The sequence below is a fragment of the Centropristis striata genome, chromosome 9 (assembly GCF_030273125.1).
Source record: "Centropristis striata isolate RG_2023a ecotype Rhode Island chromosome 9, C.striata_1.0, whole genome shotgun sequence".
In the NCBI taxonomy this organism is placed as follows: Eukaryota; Metazoa; Chordata; class Actinopteri; order Perciformes; family Serranidae; genus Centropristis; species Centropristis striata.
The window spans coordinates 13376442-13398772 of NC_081525.1; the positions used below are offsets into that span (position 1 = coordinate 13376442).

Below are 22331 nucleotides of genomic sequence, written 5' to 3' on the forward strand. Positions count from 1 at the left end.
AAATCACATTTTATGTTGGACTAAAGTACTAAAAAAGACACAAAATGACTAAAAAAAGACACCAAATGACTAAAAACAGACACAAAATGACTAATAAAAGACACAAAAAGACATAAAATGACTAAAATAAGACACAAAATGACTAAAAAAAGACACAAAATGACTAAAAACAGACACAAAATGACTAATAAAAGACACAAAAAGACACAAAATGAATAAAATAAGACACAAAATGACTAAAATAAGACACAGAATGACCAAAAAAAGACACAAAATAACTAAAAAAGACACAACAAAAGACACAAAATGACCAAAAAAGACACAAAATGACTTACAAAAACACGAAAAGACATGAAAAGGATTCCAAAATGGACAAAATAGCCCAAGACTCCATAGAGTTAACTATCTTTCGAAAAAAGACAAAAACTACCTTAAGTGAGCGTGAAAACTTTTCATCTTCGAAAGTTTTTTTATTTTTATTAGTTGTTTCCATCAAGCTTTTCTCATGCAAATCTTCAAAATGCGCATCAATAATCCAACAATATGAGTTAGTTGCCGTTAGCAATGCCTCAACCAGATACAACATTAAAATGCCTCTTATACATCTATGAGTAAAAATCACCAGTAATCCAATATTTGACAATATAAGTATATAAAATGTACAATTCAGAATGTTGTATGAGGTCTGAGATTGGAATGTGTGTCCACTAGTATAAATAAGCCATCATCATCTAATCAAATGAGACAAAACCACCTCTTTACAGCATGCAGAGCAGTTGTTGCTCTGGCACAGATGGTGATGGTGATATGTTTGAGTGTATGTGTGTCAGTGCCCTACTCTTACATTACGGACTTCTGCATTGCCATTAATTTAACATGCCTGTTTTGACTATCATGTTTAATAATGTACACTCTGCCAGCACCACTCTCATCAAAGTTATTGCTCTATAAACAAGCAGTATAATTATGATTGGCTGAATGGTTCTGTCCTGTGTGTCCATGCTGCTCAAACCAAGAAGAGCTGTAAGCTTTAACATTGTTCAAGTTCACACGTCAGCAGTTTAACCCTTTGATGCATAACATGACACCCCTTCTAATGCACAAAAATGACCCACATTCATTCCCCATGTTATTAATGCTTGCTGTGTGTTTCTGTGCTCTATCTTTTGATATCAACTTATTTTATGATTGAATATTCCAAGTACGGTTTAAATATCTTGTTTTTGATAACAACAGACCATTATTTCCATTTTGCTTCTCATACTTTATGAAGAAAAAAGTTTTTGTATTATAACATAGCTAACTTCTTGGCTAAGTAGCTTGCTAAGCTAACTACTTAGCCAAGATGTTAGCTAAGTAGTTAGCTTAGCAAGCTACTTAGCCAAGAAGTTAGCTAAGTAGTTAGCTTAGGGGGCGCCCCGGTGGCACACCTGGTGGAGCGCGTGCCATGGAGGCGCCGTCCTCGTGGGCGGGCGGCCCGGGTTCGGGTCCGGCTCGGAGCCCTTTCCCGCATGTCTTCCCCTCTGTCTCCCCCTTTCACTCTGTTTCTCACTGTCAATGAAGCCTTGAAAATGGCCCAAAAAAAATCTAAAAAAAAAATAAAAAAAAGTAGTTAGCTTAGCAAGCTACTTAGCCAAGAAGTTAGCTAAGTAGTTCGCTTAGCAAGCTACTTAGCTAAATACTTAACCGAGAAGTTAGCTAAGTAGTTAACTTAGCAAGCTACATAGCTAAAAGATGGATATGGCTCATTTTTCCCCCATGTTGTGCATCAGAAGAGTATTGACACAAAAAGGGATTTTGTTAAAAAAATAATAAAGGAAAACTATGGTCCTAAGCCGCCTGACTATTTTGGAAGACATTGTCATTAGATGTAGGGAATTTTCAGTAGTTTGGGGTTCAGTAAATGAACAGCCCTGTTTTTCTGTTTGTGTCTTTCAGATACAGGTTTACTGCAGCCGGATGCAGTCCCTCTGCACAGCCAAGCAGAGAGCCTGCAGCCCAACCTTCATCTGCTCGGCTACGTCTTCCTCTCCCGGCCCATGAGCCACGCCTTCAACTGCATCCTCCTCTTCCAGTTGTAAGTTACCATGGTGATGACAGAGCCCGTCATTTTGCAGCATCTTTACATTGCAGCATTTACCGATCGTACAATCACTAACACTCAGTGTAGGAGAGAGTATGTGGGTGGATGTGTTTTTCCCATCACTTATGTCCCAACAGAGTAGATGAATTACCATTTGATCTGCAGCAGTTAATGGGTTATGTTTCATAACTCATATAAGCATTATTTACACATACAAACTGTAGCCCATGTGATGTACATTTCATTTAAAAACACGTTATTATGGTCTGACCCTGGCTTATAAATTAAATCCATGCACCGATCCTCCTGGACAAAAATGTCTGTTACTTTTTTGTAGAAGTCTTCCATGTCTTATTTCAGTTTAAAAAGTCTGTCACTTACTCTACAGCTGAGTAATAGCAAAATAATCTCTTTTTGTGAAATTCACAAAAAAAGGAAAACTATCAGTATTATATGCAAGAATTACTCTTTTAATGTGCGGTTCCCTTTTTGCACCATGGAGGGTTAGTTGTCCTTGAATTGTAATGTTTGTATATGTTTCGATAATGATGCACCAATCATTTTCCAAAATCTTTTTTTAATAATTTTTTTTACATCAACTTTGGCCTTGAGAAGTGGAAATGAAAATACCATGCTGTGATTTGGTATCAAAAACATTTAATATTTTTGAGATTTCTGCAAGAATTGTTTTTTTCAGCAATTCAATATGGAGTACTTCTGTTAGGGAAACTGCTTAGCAACTCCCTTATTGTCAATATTCCTAGGAAAGCCATACTCTGGATGCCCAAGATCTCTATTTTGTGATTGTAAAACTTAAGTTTTGAACAAATGGCACATTTTCACCCAGGAGAACGGGGTTTGTATCCTGTGTGAAAACAAATGTAAACGACTTTTGATGTAACTTCCGTTTTTTACTTAACTTCTGTGGCTCACGTCACCTCGTAAATACTTTACTTCTAGCATTTTTCTTACATTTATTTACTGTTTAATCTGTCTTTTATAATGCCTTACCAGGATTTTTTTTGCCCTAAACCAAGGTCAGTGGTTTTGTAGCCTAAATTCACAGAAACTGCAGCTGTTTTTACAACCGCGAACCTTACGTGTATGTATAATGACGTGTGTACTATTTTTAGAACGCTCCACTGTATCGCAAGCCTATATTGACAAACTATAACAAAATATGTGTTGTTATGGGTGGTACTGACAAACTGTCTACTCTGTCGTTTAGGTTGGAGATCTTGTTGAGTGGGCATGTCCATAAAGGGGACACTTGTGGGTACCCATAGAACCCATTTCATTCACATATCTTAAACCATTTAAGCCGGGAAAGCATTATCGCATTTCTACCATTAAAACCGGGGGTGCTGTTGTGTTATTCTACCATTAAAGCCGAGAAAGTGGATACGTAGTTTTGTAGTATTTGTAGTTTTTTCCACCTATTTGCGATCTCTTGGCCAATGAAATGCATCAGAATACATGTGGGAGTGTCGCAATGCAACATGGGACTTTTCCAGAACTTTGAAATCATGGCGGAAGACGACTATAGTGGAGGGAGCTCAGATATAACAGCTATAAGCTCTCAAATACTTTTTGAATTTAATTTCTGAAAACTCTGTTACTTAGTAGGTGTTGACACTTCTGTTGAATTTCCAGAAAAACTTCAGGTTTTAGGGGGTTATTTTTAAATTGCCCAGAGGTTTCACAGGCATTTTGTTTTTCAGGCGTTTTAGGCCTAAATGGGTTAAGATCAGAAGTCAAGGGACCGCATTGACAATGGCCTTGTCAATTTTTCCCTCTCTAACATTTTCCCTAACTTTGGTACCAATGGATTCCAATGGTTTCATATACTTATTTCCTCCATAGCTGTAAAAAACCATTACATAACAGCATCTGAAAGAAAGAAGGCCCTTATAGGGTTAAAAATGGATCAAATGTTTAAAGTAAAAGTAATCTGAGCACACCCATCAGACTTGTTCCAGCTACAGCAGGTGTTTTCAGAGAAATCCCGCTGTACACACCTACCTGGCCAAAAATGGTAGACAACGTTAGTGACGAGCTGGTGAGGCGGGTGGAGCCATTTAGAGTGATTTGCATTCACCAAGTGGCCAGACACATGGAACCAAATTAATGCTAATGCTGTTCTGTGTCTGCTGGATGTGCAAATAAGCAATTGTCGGTTAACACATTTGTCATATCAGCTTTATAGATAATATGTATTATCATTGATGCATTTATAAATTCAATTACTGCAGGTTTTGATTATTGATGTTTGAGGTTTGATGATAATAACTCTATTTGTCCAGGAGGGAAATTGCTTTGCCATGGACACAAAGTTTAACATACACAACATAAGCATACACTAGCAAAAGAAAAATACAATCATCTGGCAGTCAAAGTCAATACTCCACCACAAAGCCCTGCTGCTGTGCTTATATAGTGTTTGGTTTAAGTCAATCGTGACTGCCCACTATCATTCGTCTACCTTTTATTTTAAGATTATTTAACCCTTTATCAGGCAAATAACCATATTTGGTAACTTGAGCGGACAGCTATAACAGATAGTGACACTATGACATCTGACAAATCAGTAAATCATACAAGATTCAAGCTTTCCTTTATTGTCATTGTATTAAAAAAGGATATACAACTAAATTTGTGTGCTTCTCATATAAAAGGTGCTTTAAAAAGACATTCGGACATTACGCATATGTAATAAGAGGTCTAAAAAGATAATAAATAGTTTAAAGGTAAAAGATAAAGTGGTGATGGATGCAAATTATGTGTTATTATCTATTTAGGGTTGCTGTGGGAAAGAGACTATAATAAATATAATAATAATAATGAGTCAATTGACCTCGATTTGCAATATAAAAATGAAACATTTTGCAAAAAGTCTTGTAATATCCTCCAATAACAGGGTTGACATTTTCAATTTCCAGGAGTGCCCTATAAAGGGTTAAGATTAAGAAAAATAAAACAAAATAAAACAGCAAAATAAAATAACACTTGTTTTGGTTGTAAAAACATAGATAAAGGTTAAAATGTATGTTTAGAAATAGTAAATACATACATAAAAGCAACAATAAATAAACACCTGTGCAAAGCATAGCTATGACTTGTTCCTCAGTGTAATGGCTGCAGGGACAAAACTGTTTTTGTGTCTTTATGTCTATTATGACCTACTATCTAAAATGAAATACTTGACACAAGTCATGTTTATGAGAAAATACATAGCCATTGATTTTTCCATGTACTAAGAACAGACTGAAGCTAAGTTGTGAAATGCGGGAAAGCCAACTTTCCGAGTTGGCACTGCACTTGATGTCTCATTGTGGCTCTGCTGCCTGAGCCGGAGTCCACACAGGTAATCAAACCTTAATTAAATTTATTAAAATGATACATTTTATTCTGAGTTGTGTTGTGCAGTGTCGTAGGTCTTTTGTTGGGGAAGGCAACCTACACATTTTCAACATTTAAACACAAACAGGTTTTCGGTCATTCGCGAAAGCTAGTGGCTAACTGATGCTAGCGGCTAACTGATGCTAGCGGCACTACAGCTACAAGAGTAGCCGTTAGGGCAGGGGTGGGCAATTAATTTTCCCACGGGGCCACATGACCAATACCACGAAGGTTGCAGGGGCCGGACCAAAACTCTGAACTAAATTCTGCTCAATATTAATGTAATCGCTTTATAAAATAAAGTAAATTATCTGGTTTTGAGCTGCTACTGATAGGAACACATGTTATGATGAGACTGTTAATGTGGAGTAAATCAAAGTGCCTATAGCAGTAAAAAGTAATATATACTCCAATCACTGTATCACTTTTCCATTTATTTTAAACACAACTGTAAATTACCTTTAGCAAGGTTCCTATTTATGTTTTTGTATTATATAGCTTGTTTTTTCATGTTTGTACATTTTCAAGGTGTTTTACAATGTTGTGATGCTTTTATTTTGAAAAGGTGTCGTCCAGTGTAAAACGGGTGCTTTAATTTTGAAAGGTAGTGACAGGAAATAACCGGTAGAACGGTTAAATGAAAAAACGAACGGTAAATAATAACGAGTGCGTCGTAATTCATATAAAGTTGATATAAAGTATGAAAAAGGCTTCTATGGTGGCTGACTGACAGGATACAAGGTTTGTTAGAGTTTATTTTCTTCTGTCATATATATTAGCGGCTATATTTGTTGTCTTAACTATAGTAAAAGTGCTTGTTAGCTCTAGTGCTAATGATAATGTTTGCTATTTTTTTCACAATAAAAGCACTGCGGTTATATTGATTTCTAATTTCTTGGTAACCTCACGCAGAAGTTAGCAGAAGTAAGTATTAAAAGTTATTACAATGTAAATTATAAGTTAGTACAACTTACAGTTGAGCAAACTCAAAAACAAAACCTAAAATATTTAGTTTAATTGTCCAACTTAAAATTGTATCAAAGTTTGTTGCCTTGAAATTTTGATTCACCCAACTTTTCTTTTTTTTTACTGTGTACATCCTTGTATGTTTACTGTACGAATGTTGGAGAGAAACCTGCCAAGTCATTTCAGTTTCAGTGTTCTGGAACCTGCACAACTGCTCTCAGCAGAGCCACAGACTTGTATAAAAACTGTCCTTGAGGACTTAATATCTTTGGCTTCTGCTGCACAGTCTTGAGATATTGAAAGCTACAAACCTGAGCCAAATACTGATAAAATATGATCATTGCTGCAGCATCTGCAGCCCAGAAACTTTTTAAGATGACCAACCTGTTTTCAGTCACTGTTGTCGGTCATTAATTTCAATTTGACAAGAAACTTTGCATTAAAATTCTGAATCCTCTATGACTGATTTAGAAATGTTCTTATTATGTAAATTTAATCTATTTTCACATTCAAATACTTGCGTTAAATTATTACTGAGTACTCTAGTACTCATAAAAAGTGTAAATCAATGTAAGAATAGGTTAATAAATGAGCTTTTGGTGACATTGTGAAGTAGTGTAGGACTGGGGGAGATGTGTTTAAACAGTCACCACAGCAGATGAAAATGTATTTCACCATGACTCAGGCAGAAATTATGTTCCAGCTGAGTTAATGTATTGTAGCCGAGGGTTATGAGTTTCGGTTGTCACGATTCCAGAATTTTAAACTTCAATATAATACCAGTATTAGAAACAATTATACTCAATATGTCTTTCATTATCACATCAAAGGAAAAACAGTCCTTGGCAAACAAAATATGATAATTTTAAAAAATCTATTCATGTTTTTTTTAATGGACCTGCACACAGTGCTGATACAGAAAAACTCACTGAACACATACCAACTTACATTTGATTTTTTTCCCCCACATTTTTCATCGATGCAGCCTTGGGATGAAAATCATACTGGAGATGTTTTGCAGATTTATTATTGGCCTTCATACTTTCAAAACTGTCAAAAGTTTGGATTCTATTCAATGGTGCAAACCAAGACAACAAACTCTTTATTGTCTCCTCCATTGTCAACGACAGCAAATTACAACTTCACTCCTTCCATTATTACCTTTCACAATAAAAGCCTCAGACATAGTATATACTACATTACTGATTACCAGACTGGAAAGCTGAGACTCTTTTTCATTTTCCACCTAAATAAAATGCTTTAATTTAGCGAGAAACTATTTTGTTGAGTGAACAAAATGTAAATATGTTGGGTCAACATGATGTATTTGCGTTACTGTTAATTAATAACCAGGGGTCTGTCTTAACTAGATTTGTAAGGGTAATTGTAACATACTAACGTAATTTTATTGGGCCATTTAAACTTGTATGATATTATTAAGAGTTACTTAATTTAATAGGGTAGTTACAACTACTAAGATTACCTTTTGTCATATGAAAATTAACATAATAGTAATTATTCAGAAAATAAACATTTTTAAACACAGAGTATTATATTCAGCAATTTAAAGATAAATGTCAACCTATATAACCCCAGCCGGTGTCAAGTTCGGAAAAGAAAAACACAAAGCAAATTGGATTTGTTTTGCAGAAAAGGTAAAACTGAGTTTCTCTTGCTGTGAAAATACAACAAACTTACAGCCTAAAAATTCAGTGTCCAACAGTCTGTGCATCATGTCATACAATATTTCTTCTCAAAATGACCATTCCTCTTTGCCAGCGGATCCACCTATGACCTATGACCCTGGCCTTCAACTAAAATGTGCACATTACTGCCACCTGCTCTGGAGTTGTAAGCAGAATTGATTAGCAATCTTAACCCATTAGAATTAGGTTGTTTTAACATACGTTATTCTAGTGAATTTAAACATTTTTGTATTTTATGCTAAAACTACATGTATTAAAACTGTTCAACCACAAAACATATTTACTTTATTTATATCGTAGAAGCTACATGTTAGACTAAGGATAAGGGAACAGACACCCAGTTTGCTTTTTTTTTTAGTGTAAAAAGAGCTGCTGTGACCTCTAGAATAACCACAGCCTCATGTACAAGCACAAACTAGAAACCTAGAGCGTTCATTTCTCAGCACTTTGAAGAACAGAAGTGCTTGTCATCCAATCGCTGAAAGTACAGACACTCCAAAATGACCAAAGTTTTCAAAGTCAAATCACAGCATTGATTCTTCTATGTTGTTCCAAAGGTCTTGGCAAATTGTTGTAATAATCTGGAAGGTTTTTTTAATCATTTTTATCCATTTTCGATACGAATAAAATGACATAATTCAGCACCAAATGTGTGTAACAAATGGTATCAACTAGTGATGTGCCAATGAAGCCTCATGAAGCATTTTCTTTATTTTCTGAGCCCACTAGATGGCACTCTATGTTCAACAAAGGACTGAAAGCACAATTAATTACTTTTGCTTGAGCCTTTTTCATTAAACTAAGAGCGCCATCTGGTGGGCTCAGAAAATAGAGAATATGCTTCATGAGGCTTCATTGGCACATCACTATTATCAACCCAAAAATTGCTGCAACAACTTGGTTAACATGGAAATGGACTTGAAAGGGACACATACTTATGTTATGAACCCATAAACACCTTAATCCATTTAGGTCTAAAACGCCTGGAAAATATGCCTGTAAAACCTCTGGGCGATTTTAAAATAACCCCTTAAAACCTGAAGTTCTTCTGGAAATTCAACAGAAGTGTCAACGCTTCCTACTAAATAATAGATTTTTCAGCCTCTGTAGCAGATTGAAATGAAATTCAAAAAGTATTTGAGAGCTTATAGCTGTTATATCTGAGCTCCCTCCGCTATAGTCGTCTTCCGCCATGACCAAAGTTCTGTAAAAGTCCCATGTTGCATTGCGACACTCCCACATGTATTCTGATGCATTTCATTGGCCAGGAGACCGAAAATAGGTGGAAAAAACTACAAATACTACAAAACGAAGTATCTGCACAGGAAAATTAACAAACATGTGGGATTATTTCCAAGCGTCGGACCTTCAAGCTGCTCTGGCAGCTCTAATAAACTTACAGGAGTCTTTCCACCAAATGTACAGGATATGTAGAGATAGTATTAGTGAACAGAGAAGGATCTGGAATTACTTCCATCAAATTTTCGATGCACCAATTGGTCGGAGGTGAGCCAGACGGCTTTGGGCGAGACCTGGGAGATCTAGTGGATGGTGGGAAAACTTTGTGGAAGGAGTAGCTGATGAAAATGTGTGGCGTGAAAACTTCCACATGCCCAAAGATGCTCTTATCACTTTAAGTGATGCCGCCTGGCATGCATACCCAAACTACTTCCACACACTTTTGCGTCACCGTATGCAGCAGATTTCCTCCCGAAAACGCTCGTCCAAATGCGGAATAAAAAGTGAAGACTTTTTTTTTTGTATTCACACCACTTTTGCGTCTTCCATTCAGACCGTCATCATGTAAACGTAGCCTTAGTGTTTTAATCTTGTTTTTAGACAGCCCTTTTTTACACTGTGGCTATAAAAGCAAAGGAAAATTTGATTTCCCTGGTGGAGAACTGCATTCTGTTTCAGTTTCTTGTGCATTTTCTTCAGTCACCCCAAGCTGATGGTCTGTGTGTGTCACTCAGTAGAAATAATTGTTTAGAAAAGTCACTTTGCTGATGCATCGCCCAGAAACGCGTCTTGAATTGGATTAGGATCAACTGTGGCTGTTGGGACAGCCAGTGGATGGACTTTCACTCGTCCACTTGTCCGCTTCACTCGTGCTGTATATAAAACAGCAAAGTCTTGTGCTGTTTATATGTCGTGCTTGCAGCATTGACAGAGCTGCGCGTCCATGTGTGTATGTTGATGTGTGTATTTCTTGCCGTGTGGGTCCTGTTTGGCACGGAGGAAGGGGACAGGGCTTTTAGCAATGCTGCTGGAAGGTCTTGTTATCAGTGTGCGAGCAGCTCTGTAACACCTGGCCAATCGATAGTTCCCTCATTGTGTTCAAGGAGGCTTAGTGGTCGATCAATGCCCAGGCTCGACCGCACACACACACTCTACACAAAACATGACCTGCATCTTTTACACTCGCCACCCTTTGGTCTTCATGTACTGCCCTACACGGTGGAGCTGTTGTAACGCACATAATGTCACACTCTCACTGCATGCAGAACACAGAGACATGCAGATATACACAGAGAATTCAATGAAGGCACGTAATTCAAAGTGACCTTTGTAGGAATTACAGTAAAACACTGTCAAATTGCATCAGAAATAGGGCGTACAATAAAAAATTGAATTTCACCATGCTAGATGCTTCTAATTACCGTAAATTAATGATGTGCCAATGGTTTCTACCCAGCATGAGACTCGCTCTGTTTTAGTTGTTTTTATTTGTTCTCTGTTTTTATTGTTGGCCAGTACTGCCATGTACAGCACTTTGTATCAGCTATGGCTGCACTGTGAAAAAAATGCTTTTACAGAAAAAAAATGGCCGCTGTGGTTACCAGAATAATTCTGCAAAAAAATACAGTACAAATGTAAACAAGTTTACGGAACAATTTGTACATTTTACTGGTATTCAGTGTACAATAAATAATAACTGATTGTTAATTTACTGGTATTCAATCCACAATAAGCAAAATCGGCATGTAAATTTTGCATAAATAATCAGTATAAAAGCAGCATCATCCTGTTAAATTAGCAGTAAAGGACAGTATAAACTACAACTTAAAAAAAAAAAGTTTTTAAATTACTACAGTTTTAGGATGTAAAATTTACAAGTTGTTCTGTAAAAATGTTGGCACATGTACTGTATTTTTTACAGAAATATTCTGGTAACCACAGCTGCCAGTTTTTTTTCTGTTAAAACAACGGGACATTTTTACAGTGTGTTTTAAGGGGCTCTATAAACAAAGTTGATTTGATTTGATAAAACCTTGTGAAGCTTTTTCTTTATTTTCTGAGCCCACTAGATGCGCTCTTTGTTCAACAAAGGACTGAATGCAATTACTATTGCTTGAGCCTTTTTCTTTAAACTAGGAGCACCATCTAGTGGGCTCAGAAAATAAAGAAAATGCTTCATGGGGCTTCAATGGCACATCACTACCATAAATCAAGGAATAGTACAAAACTTTTAAAGTGTAAAAAACACACTTATTTCTTGTAAAATTAAAGGAGAAATACCATAATGTCACAAGAACACAATAACCCTAAAAATAAAGAGACTACTCAGTCTAAATTACAGTTTTTGCTGATATTTACATTTAATTTTACAGTAGAAAACCCACTCACTGTATTTTTAACGGTGAAGTTCTGGCAACAACAGCTGCTGGTATTTTACTGTAAATTAAACAGATTTTTTTTTTTTTTTTTTTGCAGTGTAGTTACCAAAAGTTTTTTTTGCTTTTCAATAAATACAATTATCTGAAATATATGAAAATGTATATCTAATACAATTATTTTTGTAATATTTAAAAATGTAACATCTGGAGGATGAAACCATCAAAGTATCTATTATACTTTATTCTGCCTCAGTGAGCCGGCTTCAAACACACCCACACAGCAGAAACCCCTCTCTAACCTCTTTTTAGATAGATAGCAGAGCCTTTCTCACCACATCTAGCTTTGTAATCATCTGCTACATTAAGACCATTTCTTGATGTAATTTTCTCTCTGTGAACTTGGAGAATCTGTGCTAAGGAGGACTGAAGTTGTTCTGGAGGTTCAAGTTAGATGAGCAGAGGTCTTTCTTTCATTTCTAGCACTTCATCATAAGGGATGGGCTTTCTGAGCAAAAAGTGTGTGGTGTGTAATGTAGAGCTTCTCCACCTGAGCTCAGAAAAATCCAACAAGATCTCCAACTTAAACGACAGAAAAGGCCGTTTGTCAATAACACCCATAACGATAACGACACAAAAACATCCTGGTTAGGCATTATAAAAGATAGATTAAAAAAACAAATAAATGCATCTAAATGTTGAAAGTCGAACAGACATAAATTACGTTACTTCAAATAACAAAACGGGCATCATGACTGAATTTTATTTTAATATTTAATTGGTCGGGTTTACGTGACCCAGAAGTTTGTAATGTTATATTTTACTGTACAGTCTATATCCAAAGGCGTTTTATTAATTTTTTTAAATCCACAGTGAGCAATTCTGTGAATATTATGCAATTTAATTATTTCATGTGATGTATTGGTGAAAAGTTTAATACTTCATCTCCTCTCTGCGGGTAAGACTTTTATACTGAAAAAAAAAGTGGAAATAGAATGACAGTAAAGTTTTTTTCTTCATGTCAGCTCATTCCGAGCAGTTTCAAAGAATTTACGATAAATTTCACAATATGGGCGCACTACATTATATAGGGACGGCATGTTTGACTACTTCAATTTTTCATTATTTGATTTTTGATTGCCAATTGAAAACGAATCATACACGGATTAACAACATCGACTTGAGCTTTTGTTTTGCTGCTTTTTGTTGCTCTGCATGGCCTCTGCACCGTTTCCAAAGTGTCTTTTTTTTGTTTGCCTTGTACTCTCATTCTCGGTCATTACATTTTTACCATCACCTCAGTTGAAAAGCACAGGAACATTTACAAAAATGTTGATTAATGTGCTTTGTTCTCATAAATAAATCAATGAAATGTAATGAAATGTTTCACCCATCTGTATGTATTGTGTGGATGGATAATTCTGAATGAATTCCAAAGCCACAGTATATAATTAGAGTTTTGCATGCGGGTGGCATTTATCTGTACAGCTATATGCCAAATAATGGGACTGTGCATAGGTACCGACTTGGGTTAAACAGTGTAGATATCAGTTCTGATGAAATCATATTGTAAAGAGGCTGCATGTTTAAAAAAGAAACATTTTCACCCTCCGTATCAAATGGCTCATATGGGTCATTTTGACAAATCATATGTGTCGTTATGGTTGGTGTTGACTATTCTGTCCTTTAGGTTGGAGATCTTGTTGAGTAAAACATAAAGTGTTTTTACTGGTTGATTAAGATAGTGTTTGTTGTTGTTATCCCCCTGGTACTACAGGCATTTCTGTGGTTTCTGTTGACAAAATAAAAAAGACCACCAAGAACAGGAATCGATAAGCAGAAGTGGAATCAGCTAAAGTTAAAATTCAAACAATATCCCATCTGCAAGAGAGATAGATATCCACACCAGAAAAATAACAACACTTTTCAATTTGTTTTAGTGCTTAAAATGACCTTGTAGTGGAAAATCTTAAGAGACAACAAACGTTTCTAGAAAGACAGCCCTCTGTGGGATTTATTGACAAGTATCACTAAACAGATACAATATTCAAGATACACAAACGGGTCCTTGGTTCGAACAGCAACTGTGCAGTTTTCATATTTCTGTCACTATGTACCTAATGTTGAATGTTCGTTTGTCAGGACTCTTGCTTTCCTGTTACTGTTCCAAATGGTGCAGTGGGATTTCCTAAATCAGAGCTGCTCATATCTTAATCAAGCAGACGTTTTCTGTAAAGAGACTGAGACTGTTGGTCAGATTTCTGTGTGTTTGTTAAAACATATGTGATGCTTTATGTCAGGTATTTTAATACATCTTCAAATTAATACACAACATTTTAAGCAGCAAAAATACACACAAGCTGTTAAATTCTGTTGCAAATAACTTTTATTGATTGTGTGTTGATATGTTTGCAGCTCATTTTGAAGATTACATATACCAGAGAGGAGGCGAGGGAATGAGAGTTTCTATCCAAATTAGCAGAAAACATGTCCTTAATCCGTCACATTTTAATATGTGGAGTTAATATCTTGAGTTTGAATCATCCTACAGCTTTGTTAACATCACATATTCTGTGTTCTTTGTTATTCTTGTTCCAAAACACAGTTTCGACTGCTGTAGATGACAGAAGTAAACTGCATGAAACTTCCTCAATGTGTTGATATTTCCCTTTTAAGTTTTGAAAGAGAGGAGATTTGAACGAGTGGGTGTTAGCTCTCCTGAATAACACTTGTCTGTCTGGAGAAACTGCTAATGGATTTGCGCTCTCAACAACCAACTGTTGAGAGATTACAGAGGCTTACAATTATAAGGAAGGGAACAGATGTTGAGCTACAAAAACCTTGTCTTGTCATTCACTTTGGATTGGAAGCCTCCAGTAAAAACACTCATTTTCTAGTGTTCAGAAACATACAGCTCCTTTATGAAGGCACAACATTTTGCAAACAGATTTATGGCTTGATATGAGCGTGTGATGCTCAAAGTAAATATGAAATATACACAAAGCAAAACATTTTCTTTAAGTAGCCCCCAAAGGCAACTTTTTTTTGAAATTTGAAATAGTTATGAAGTTGTGGAGGATCAAGGCACTACAAACAAGAAATTATTTAAAAAATAAGTCTCTGTTTGTAGCCGCAGGTGCTTGGATGAGGCAAAATCCTAACGTTTCCCTCACTGGGGGAGGGCTGGTTCAACTTCTGACTCTGTTGTTACAGACAAGTAACCATTAGATCATCTATTCTCAACCTTGGGGTCCCGCGAGATGATTTCTGGGGGTCGCCAAATCATTTTGGAAGTCAGTTTTTTTTTCATTTTGTGTCTTTTTTGGTCATTTTGTGTCTTTTCTGGTCATTTTGTGTCTTTTTTTGATCATTTTGTGGTCAATTTGTGTCTTTTTTGGTCATTTTGTGTCTTTTTTTGATCATTTTGTGGTCAATTTGTGTCTTTTTTGGTCATTTTGTTTCCTTTTTTGGTCATTTTGTGTCTTTTTTTTGTCATTTTGTGTCTTTTTTTGGTCATTTTGTCTCTTTTTTGCTTAATTTTATGTAATTTTTGGGTCAATTTGATTCTTTTTTTGGTTAATTTTGTGTCTTTTCTGACAAATCCCAAAGTAGCAAGTTATTACTTTCCAAGGGCTTGAAGCTGACTGTTACACACTCAGGAGGTCAGAATGGACCTTTAAATTTATAGCAAAGGACTTAGATTAAAAGTAACAATAAAATATAAAAAAATATATAAATACACAGACAGAGAGATGTTTTAGTTGTTGTCTGCTTCATTATTCGTCCAAAATTTGTTGTATCAACTGAGTTTGTATAATCTGAACTGTGCGTGGAGATTCTGTTCAGTGGGCGGGGGTCGTGGACAACATGCATGTTAAATTGGGGGTCGCCACTCAAAAAGGTTGAGAACTACTGCATTAGATAATGACCAGTGCCTCCTTAACACCTAACAACCTCTTTTTTTCTCCCCCCTTTTTTTTTCTTTCTGTTTCTTCTCATATTTCTCTCCAGTATTTCTATCGGGATCAGTTACGTTTTAGCCGGCAGTGAGGCTTATGCTGCTCTACTTAATGTCAGGTAAGTCTTCCCAACACACAAATAATCTAGAAAAAGAAAAAAAATGCAATTTTTAACTACAGTTAAATATTTATATGTTTATCTTGATTAACCTGAAGTTGTACCAAGGTTATAATAGTTTTGTTTTTTTCATTAGTTTCAGTTTTAATTTCCTTGTGATTTTTTGTTTTCAAATTCAGTTAGTTTTAATTAGTTTTTAGACTGAGTTTGCTAGTTTTAATTAGTTTTCATTTTTTGGGAAAATACTTAGTTTTAGTTTAGTTTTTATTAGTTTTAGTGTTGGTTTTTGTAATGGGGTATTTGTTGGGTGCGAGATTCAATAAAGTCACAATAAATGTTGCCTTTATTTCCTTTGTCTTATCCATCTCAGCCCCAATAAGTTTATTAAGTCATAAAAAAATTTACGTGAAATAGGTTTCATATCAACCAAAAAGGTTTACGTATGAAAAAAGTTGACAAAGACGAAAACGAAGGACATTTCCACTATAATTTTAGTTAGTTTTAGTTAGCAGTTAACGAAAATGTGTTTTTCTATTCTATTCTATTCTAGTTTTCATTATTACGTTTTCATAACCTTGGGTTGTACGGGTTGAAGTTAGGGTTGCGAAATTCCGGGACTTTTGAAAGTTGGAAACTTTCCATGGGAATTAACGGGAACTTATTGGACTAAATGGGAGTGAACCGGGAATGTACCTATCGTTGGGGAAAATATATTTTAGCATAATCTTGACCAAAACAACCAGATTTCATGCAAGTACACTTGCATTTTATTTTTGAATAGCTGTGGTCGGAGGGGATGAGTAATAATTAAGTCAACATTCATGTTTTTGTCGTTCAATGAAATCATTAAAACTTGATAAAGTTCTACTTACAAATAAATCTGATGAAATGTAGTGTTTTTTGATTGTATTATTTTGCACGGATGTCTGCTTATGACAAAACAAAATGTTAATATGTATGTAGGGATATGATACAGTTCGCTTAAATTACCCTTAATCCCCACTTTATTCCCATACATTTCCATAATTCTCATGGAAAGTTTCAGATTTGGAATATTTCCAAAATTCCCCACTTTAACTTCCCATGGGAAGTATCTGGAAATTTACCGGAAATTAACTGGAAATTTTCCACCTTTTCCACTTTTGCAACCCGTAGCAGCTAATTTAGGCCGTATTTATAAAGCACATGTCAAAAAAGACATTGAAACCTAAAGATCTTTGGTCTAGAAAAGACACATTAACCAGACCATCCAAAAGTTTCATTTTAGCATCTTGAAATGACCTAATAACATTGGTAAGTTACATACTGTATTTCCCACAAGCAATATTTGTTAAACATGAGAAGCCTGTTTACCTGAATGAAGGAATTTAGCCTGAGAGCATAGAGTAATTCATCAGCCTGGACCCTGGTCCAAACCAGAGCTGTCTCCTGGACACCCGATGCCTATTAATGATCCCAAAGCTTGTTCTGAGTTGAATAATGATTAATGGTTGGTCCATTTTTTTAAATTTCAGGTATTTTATCATTTTGTATCTTCCCAGTAGTGTTCCTTATGCATTCAAATCCATGTTTTAGTGTTAAAATGCTATTTTTCCTAAGTTCTAAAATTGTTTTACTGCATGACCTGATGTAGGTTTCTGGATGATGGTATATATCCTGATACAGTGTATATTACTGACAGTACAGCTGTCGGTCAAGGTTATTATAGTTAACGAAAACTAACAAAATAACGAAAACTAGAATTGAAAGAACATCTTTGTTAACTGAAAGAAAAAGAAAAATGAGAGTTTAAAAAAAAACGAACTGAAACTGTATTGTGTGGTTACAAAACTAACTAAAACTAACTAAAATTATTGTGAAAATGTCCTTAGTTTTCATCTTTGTCAACTTTTTTCATACGTCTGGTTTTATGACTTAGTAAACTCATTGGGGCTAAGATGGATAAGACAAAGGAAATAAAGGCAACATTTATTGTGACCTTATTGAATATCACGCACAACAAATACCCCATTACAAAGAAATCCCGAATAAAAACTAAACTAAAACTAAGTATTTTCCAAAAAATAATAACTAATTAAAACTAGCAAACTCACTTTACTCACGAATTTAAAAACAAAACGACAATTAACTGAAACTGTATTGTGTGGTTACAAAACTAACTAAAATTATTGTGAAAATGTCCTTCGTTTTCGTCTTTGTCAACTTTTTCCATACATAATCCAGTGTTTCTATTTATCCACTGCTGAGTGTGTGTATTTCTGCTTTGTGGGCTTCCGGGAGAAGCGCTAGTGAAATTACCGTAATGACACCATGTTGGCTGTAAAGAGCAACTTCTCAACTTTTAGAAAACATTGTACAAAACATTGTTTTTTGGGAAAAAAATTGAACTATATCGATATATGCGATATGATGTAATTCCATATCACATTTAAATTATATTGATATATTTTTTATATCGATTTATATCGCCCAGCCCTACTGTCAATCACTACTCCATCAGCAAGATGGTGGCGGATAGCTCGTTTTTCGCTGCCTGTACACTCGTTTTTGACAGGAGAACTGGCTGAACAGCTAAATGTAGCAACCTTTGTCACTGCTTTTTGCTAAGGCTGGGTGGGCGTCTCCATTTCAAAACCCAGATAAAAAAAACCAGATGGTGTCGGCCTTTCAAAACGTAAGAGCCCAGTTGTTCCTAAGAACACTGATAAATATTCATTTCAAAAACACAAATGGCAAAATGAATAGAAGCACAAATTACCACAACAGATCCACAACGCTACAAGTAGGCCTCCAGGTTTTTGAGTTCCATATGATGAAGGCTTTTAACAGGGCATTCAGTCTTTAACTTTGTTTTTGCTTACCTTGAGGGTGCTTGCTCATTGAATGGGTGCAGTGGACTTTAAACCACTTAGCTGTTACAATTGGTCCTGACTGCATGGTTAGTGTGCTTTGCACCCACAGTATACAACCATGTCCACAGCACAGAACACATGCAGTGCTGAGAGGAACAGGAGGCTTAGATGGGAACATATGAGTCATTTTCATTCTGAGTTTGCTTCTCCTCCTACATACAGTATAAATCAGTGGAACTCTTTTCAGGGTTAGCAGCTCTTAAGTGTGTGTGACTCAGCCAGTCAGTCAAACTGTTCAATTGTAAAGAAACTCTTTCAACAAGTAATTTTCAAAACACTTCACTGAGCAGTTTAAGAACAGCACAGAACATGTTGCAGGTTTTCAGATTGTCCTCTCTGAGATGATTATGACTAACAAAAACCCTCCCCAACATCAGCCTGCATGAACTTCCATCATTTACACTTTCATTCCTCAGAAACCCAAAAGTTTAAAGTGAATCGTCAGTTCAAGGAAGTGTTGCCTCAGGCTACACGATCTCACAATAAAATCTTTTTTATTGAAATTGAATTTTTTTTTAAAAACTGATGCAACCCTGAGAGATGATAGCTGCCCACTAGAGTGGGAGGCTCTGAAAGCATTGCATGAACTTACAGCATTTATTTTAATTAAAGCAAACAAGTACATACCCACACAGCAGACATGGTTCCTGGGGCAAAAATATTCAATAATCAGATGATGAGGAGTTTTTTATTTATTTTTAAGTTCTGTTAGATGACTCTAAACTCTACTAAAACAATACTACAAAAATAATTAGCTGGAGCCTTCTCTTTTGTTTCTCATTTCACACTGTGGCCTGGCTTAACATGCTGTGTACAGATAACTATATACTGTCAGGTTTAAATTAGCTGTTTGCCCATATGCAAACCATATTCTAGTGTAATTTATCAGTGGCTGTAATGGTATTGTAACATGTAAAAAAATGGTTTAAGACTGTGTTAAAGACCATCTTTCACCAGAGTTGCTGACTCAGTACGCTTTAAGAAAAGATTCAGGAGGTTAGTTAGTACACTGTAATAAATTATTCTGTAGTCATTTATAAATGCGTCCTTGATTTTGAGGCAGTTGTTTAAGTAACTTTAATATAAAAATGTTTGAGATAGAATCTACTTATTTTGATCACATTAAATATAATCTTTATATGTATGTAATTCTAAATCAAGACAATTTGAATGAATCCAACACAATAGAATTAGTCCGTTTTTAATTGACAGGCACTTCCTGTTAAGTTGTTATTAACTCAACTTGTAACGTAGTTAGATTTAATAAATAATATTGCGTCCAATCTGTTGCCTCAATTTCATTGAGTAGCTATTGTTTATCTTTTTTTTTTACAGTGTATGACTTAAAAACATGAGCTTTTTCAGTATAAAAAATACAATTTGTTACATGTCCATTGTTTTATTAAGTTGATAACTTATTTCAAAAAGTTGATCAAAATGAAAAATGAAGAAAGATGTCTTAACTCAGAAATATATCGATTTTGGATAAGCATTTCTGCCTTCACTTAACAAGGAAAAATATTAAGGTAATGAAACTTAATATTGTATTACAATATGTCTGACTTAAGTGAAATAAGTTACTTACACTCAATACAATTGAGGTAACAATTTGCATGGACTTTGCTGAGTAGAAAGAAAGTAAAATAAAGGAGTTATAGCAACTTAAATAGAGTAATTTGACAACTTGAATTGGTTCAACATTATTAAACTTGTAGAGGACAAAACAAATCATGTTGGTTGTATTAGACTAATTGAGTTAGTCCAGCTATAAAAGTTGGAAATACTCAATAATGTCTTTGTTGGAATTACTTAAAAAGATAAATGCAAATTGTTACTTTTTTTTTTAAAGTTGAGCCAGTGTAATTTTTTTTAGAGTGTATGGCTGCTAAATGTTGCAGTAAATGCATTATTTTATATAAATATGTTTTTTACTTTATAGTTTCAATTATGTGAACAGCAACTACTATGTGTTCACCTCTCCTATTTCTGGGTGGTGGGGGGAAAAACTATTTACATGGAAGGATTTATCCTCTGAAATCATAATTTGAAGCAGTTGCTGAGTTATCTGGCTGTCAGTTCTTTATATAAGATCATATTAGCATTAAAGTGCTTTTGCCTCTCTACTTACGTCTCACCCAAATTACTTATCTTGTTTGTAAGGTACTGTAGCCCCCTGGTACTACAAGCATTTCTGTTGACAAAATAAAATAGACCACCAAGAACCGGAATCGTTGAGCAGAAATGGAATCAGCTAAAGTTAAAATTCAAACAATATCCCATCTGCAAGAGAGATAGATATCCACGCCAGAAACATGACAACACTGTCAATTTGTTTTAGTGCTTAAAATGACCTTTGTTCAGGTTTTTTAAGCAGCACAAATACACACAAGCTGTTACATTCTGTTGCAAATAGCTTTTATTGATTGTGTGTTGATATGTTTGCAGCTCATTTTGAAGATTACATATTACATACAGGAGAGGAGGCCAGGGAATGAGTTTCTATCCAAATTAGCAGAAAACTTATCCTTAATCTGTCACATTTTGATATGTTAATATCTTGAGTTTGAATCATCTTACAGCTTTTGTTAACATCACATATTCTGTGTTCTTTGCTTTGGTAAGTTATTCTTGTTCCAAAACACAGTTTCGACTGCAGTAGATGAGAGAAGTAAACTGCATGAAACTTCCTCAATGTGTTGATATTTCCTTTTAGTTTTTTTAAAAAAGAGAGGAGATTTACACAAGTGGGCGTTAGCTCTCCAGAATATAACACTTGTCTGTAAGAGTAAACTGCATTTCTGTGGCTTCTGTTGACAAAATAAAATAGACCATCAAGAACCGGAATCGATAAGCAGAAGTGGAATCAGCAAAGGTTAAAATTCAAACAATATCCAACACAATCTGCAAGATATATAGATATCCACACACCCCAAAAAGCACTGCCAATTTGATTAAATGCTTAAAATGACCTTTGTTCTGGGTTTTTTTTCTGACAACTGACTTTTTGTTTTAATTCTATGGAGTCTACTGGGCTAATTTGTCCATTTTTGAATCCTTTTCATGTCTTTTCGTGTCTTTGTAAGTCATTTTGTATCTTTTATGGTCATTTTACATGAAATACATGTTATGATGAGAGTGTAGTAACCCAAATATAGCAGTAAGAATATTAAAAATTCCAGTCTTTATCTCACTTTTCCATTTATTTTAAACACAACATGCAATCAAACCACAAAATCAATATAAAACATGTATGTTATGCAGTAAACCTGCAATATATGAACTTTATGCCAAAAGCAATAAGTGTTTTTCACAAGGTAACAATATAACTCAGTGTTTTTTGTGGAACGCGTTTTTGTGCAGGGGAGTACGCATACACTGTAAAACCCAATGTTGCTTGTTTGTTATTATAACAAAATTTGCCTTTTCAACACAACACGATTCTTGCAAAAAGTCTTTTTAACCTAAAATATTGAGTCAAATAACTCCTTTCCCTTTGTTGTCTTGACATAAAATTATTTTTAAGCATTAACAATTGAAACAATAAGTTGGGTTTTACAGTGTACAAGCACATACA

At 35.1% G+C, this 22331-nt stretch overlaps 1 protein-coding gene across 1 annotated transcript in view; it reads left to right on the forward strand.

Annotated features, from left to right (window-relative positions):
• si:ch211-51h4.2 (uncharacterized) overlaps nucleotides 1-22331 on the forward strand; it is a 109513-nt gene that overhangs the window by 22556 nt on the left and 64626 nt on the right. The window contains exons 6-7 of the mRNA XM_059341658.1: nucleotides 1939-2077; nucleotides 15780-15845. Of these exons, the coding sequence (XP_059197641.1) occupies nucleotides 1939-2077; nucleotides 15780-15845 (205 nt within the window). The remainder of the gene's footprint in view (nucleotides 1-1938; nucleotides 2078-15779; nucleotides 15846-22331) is intronic.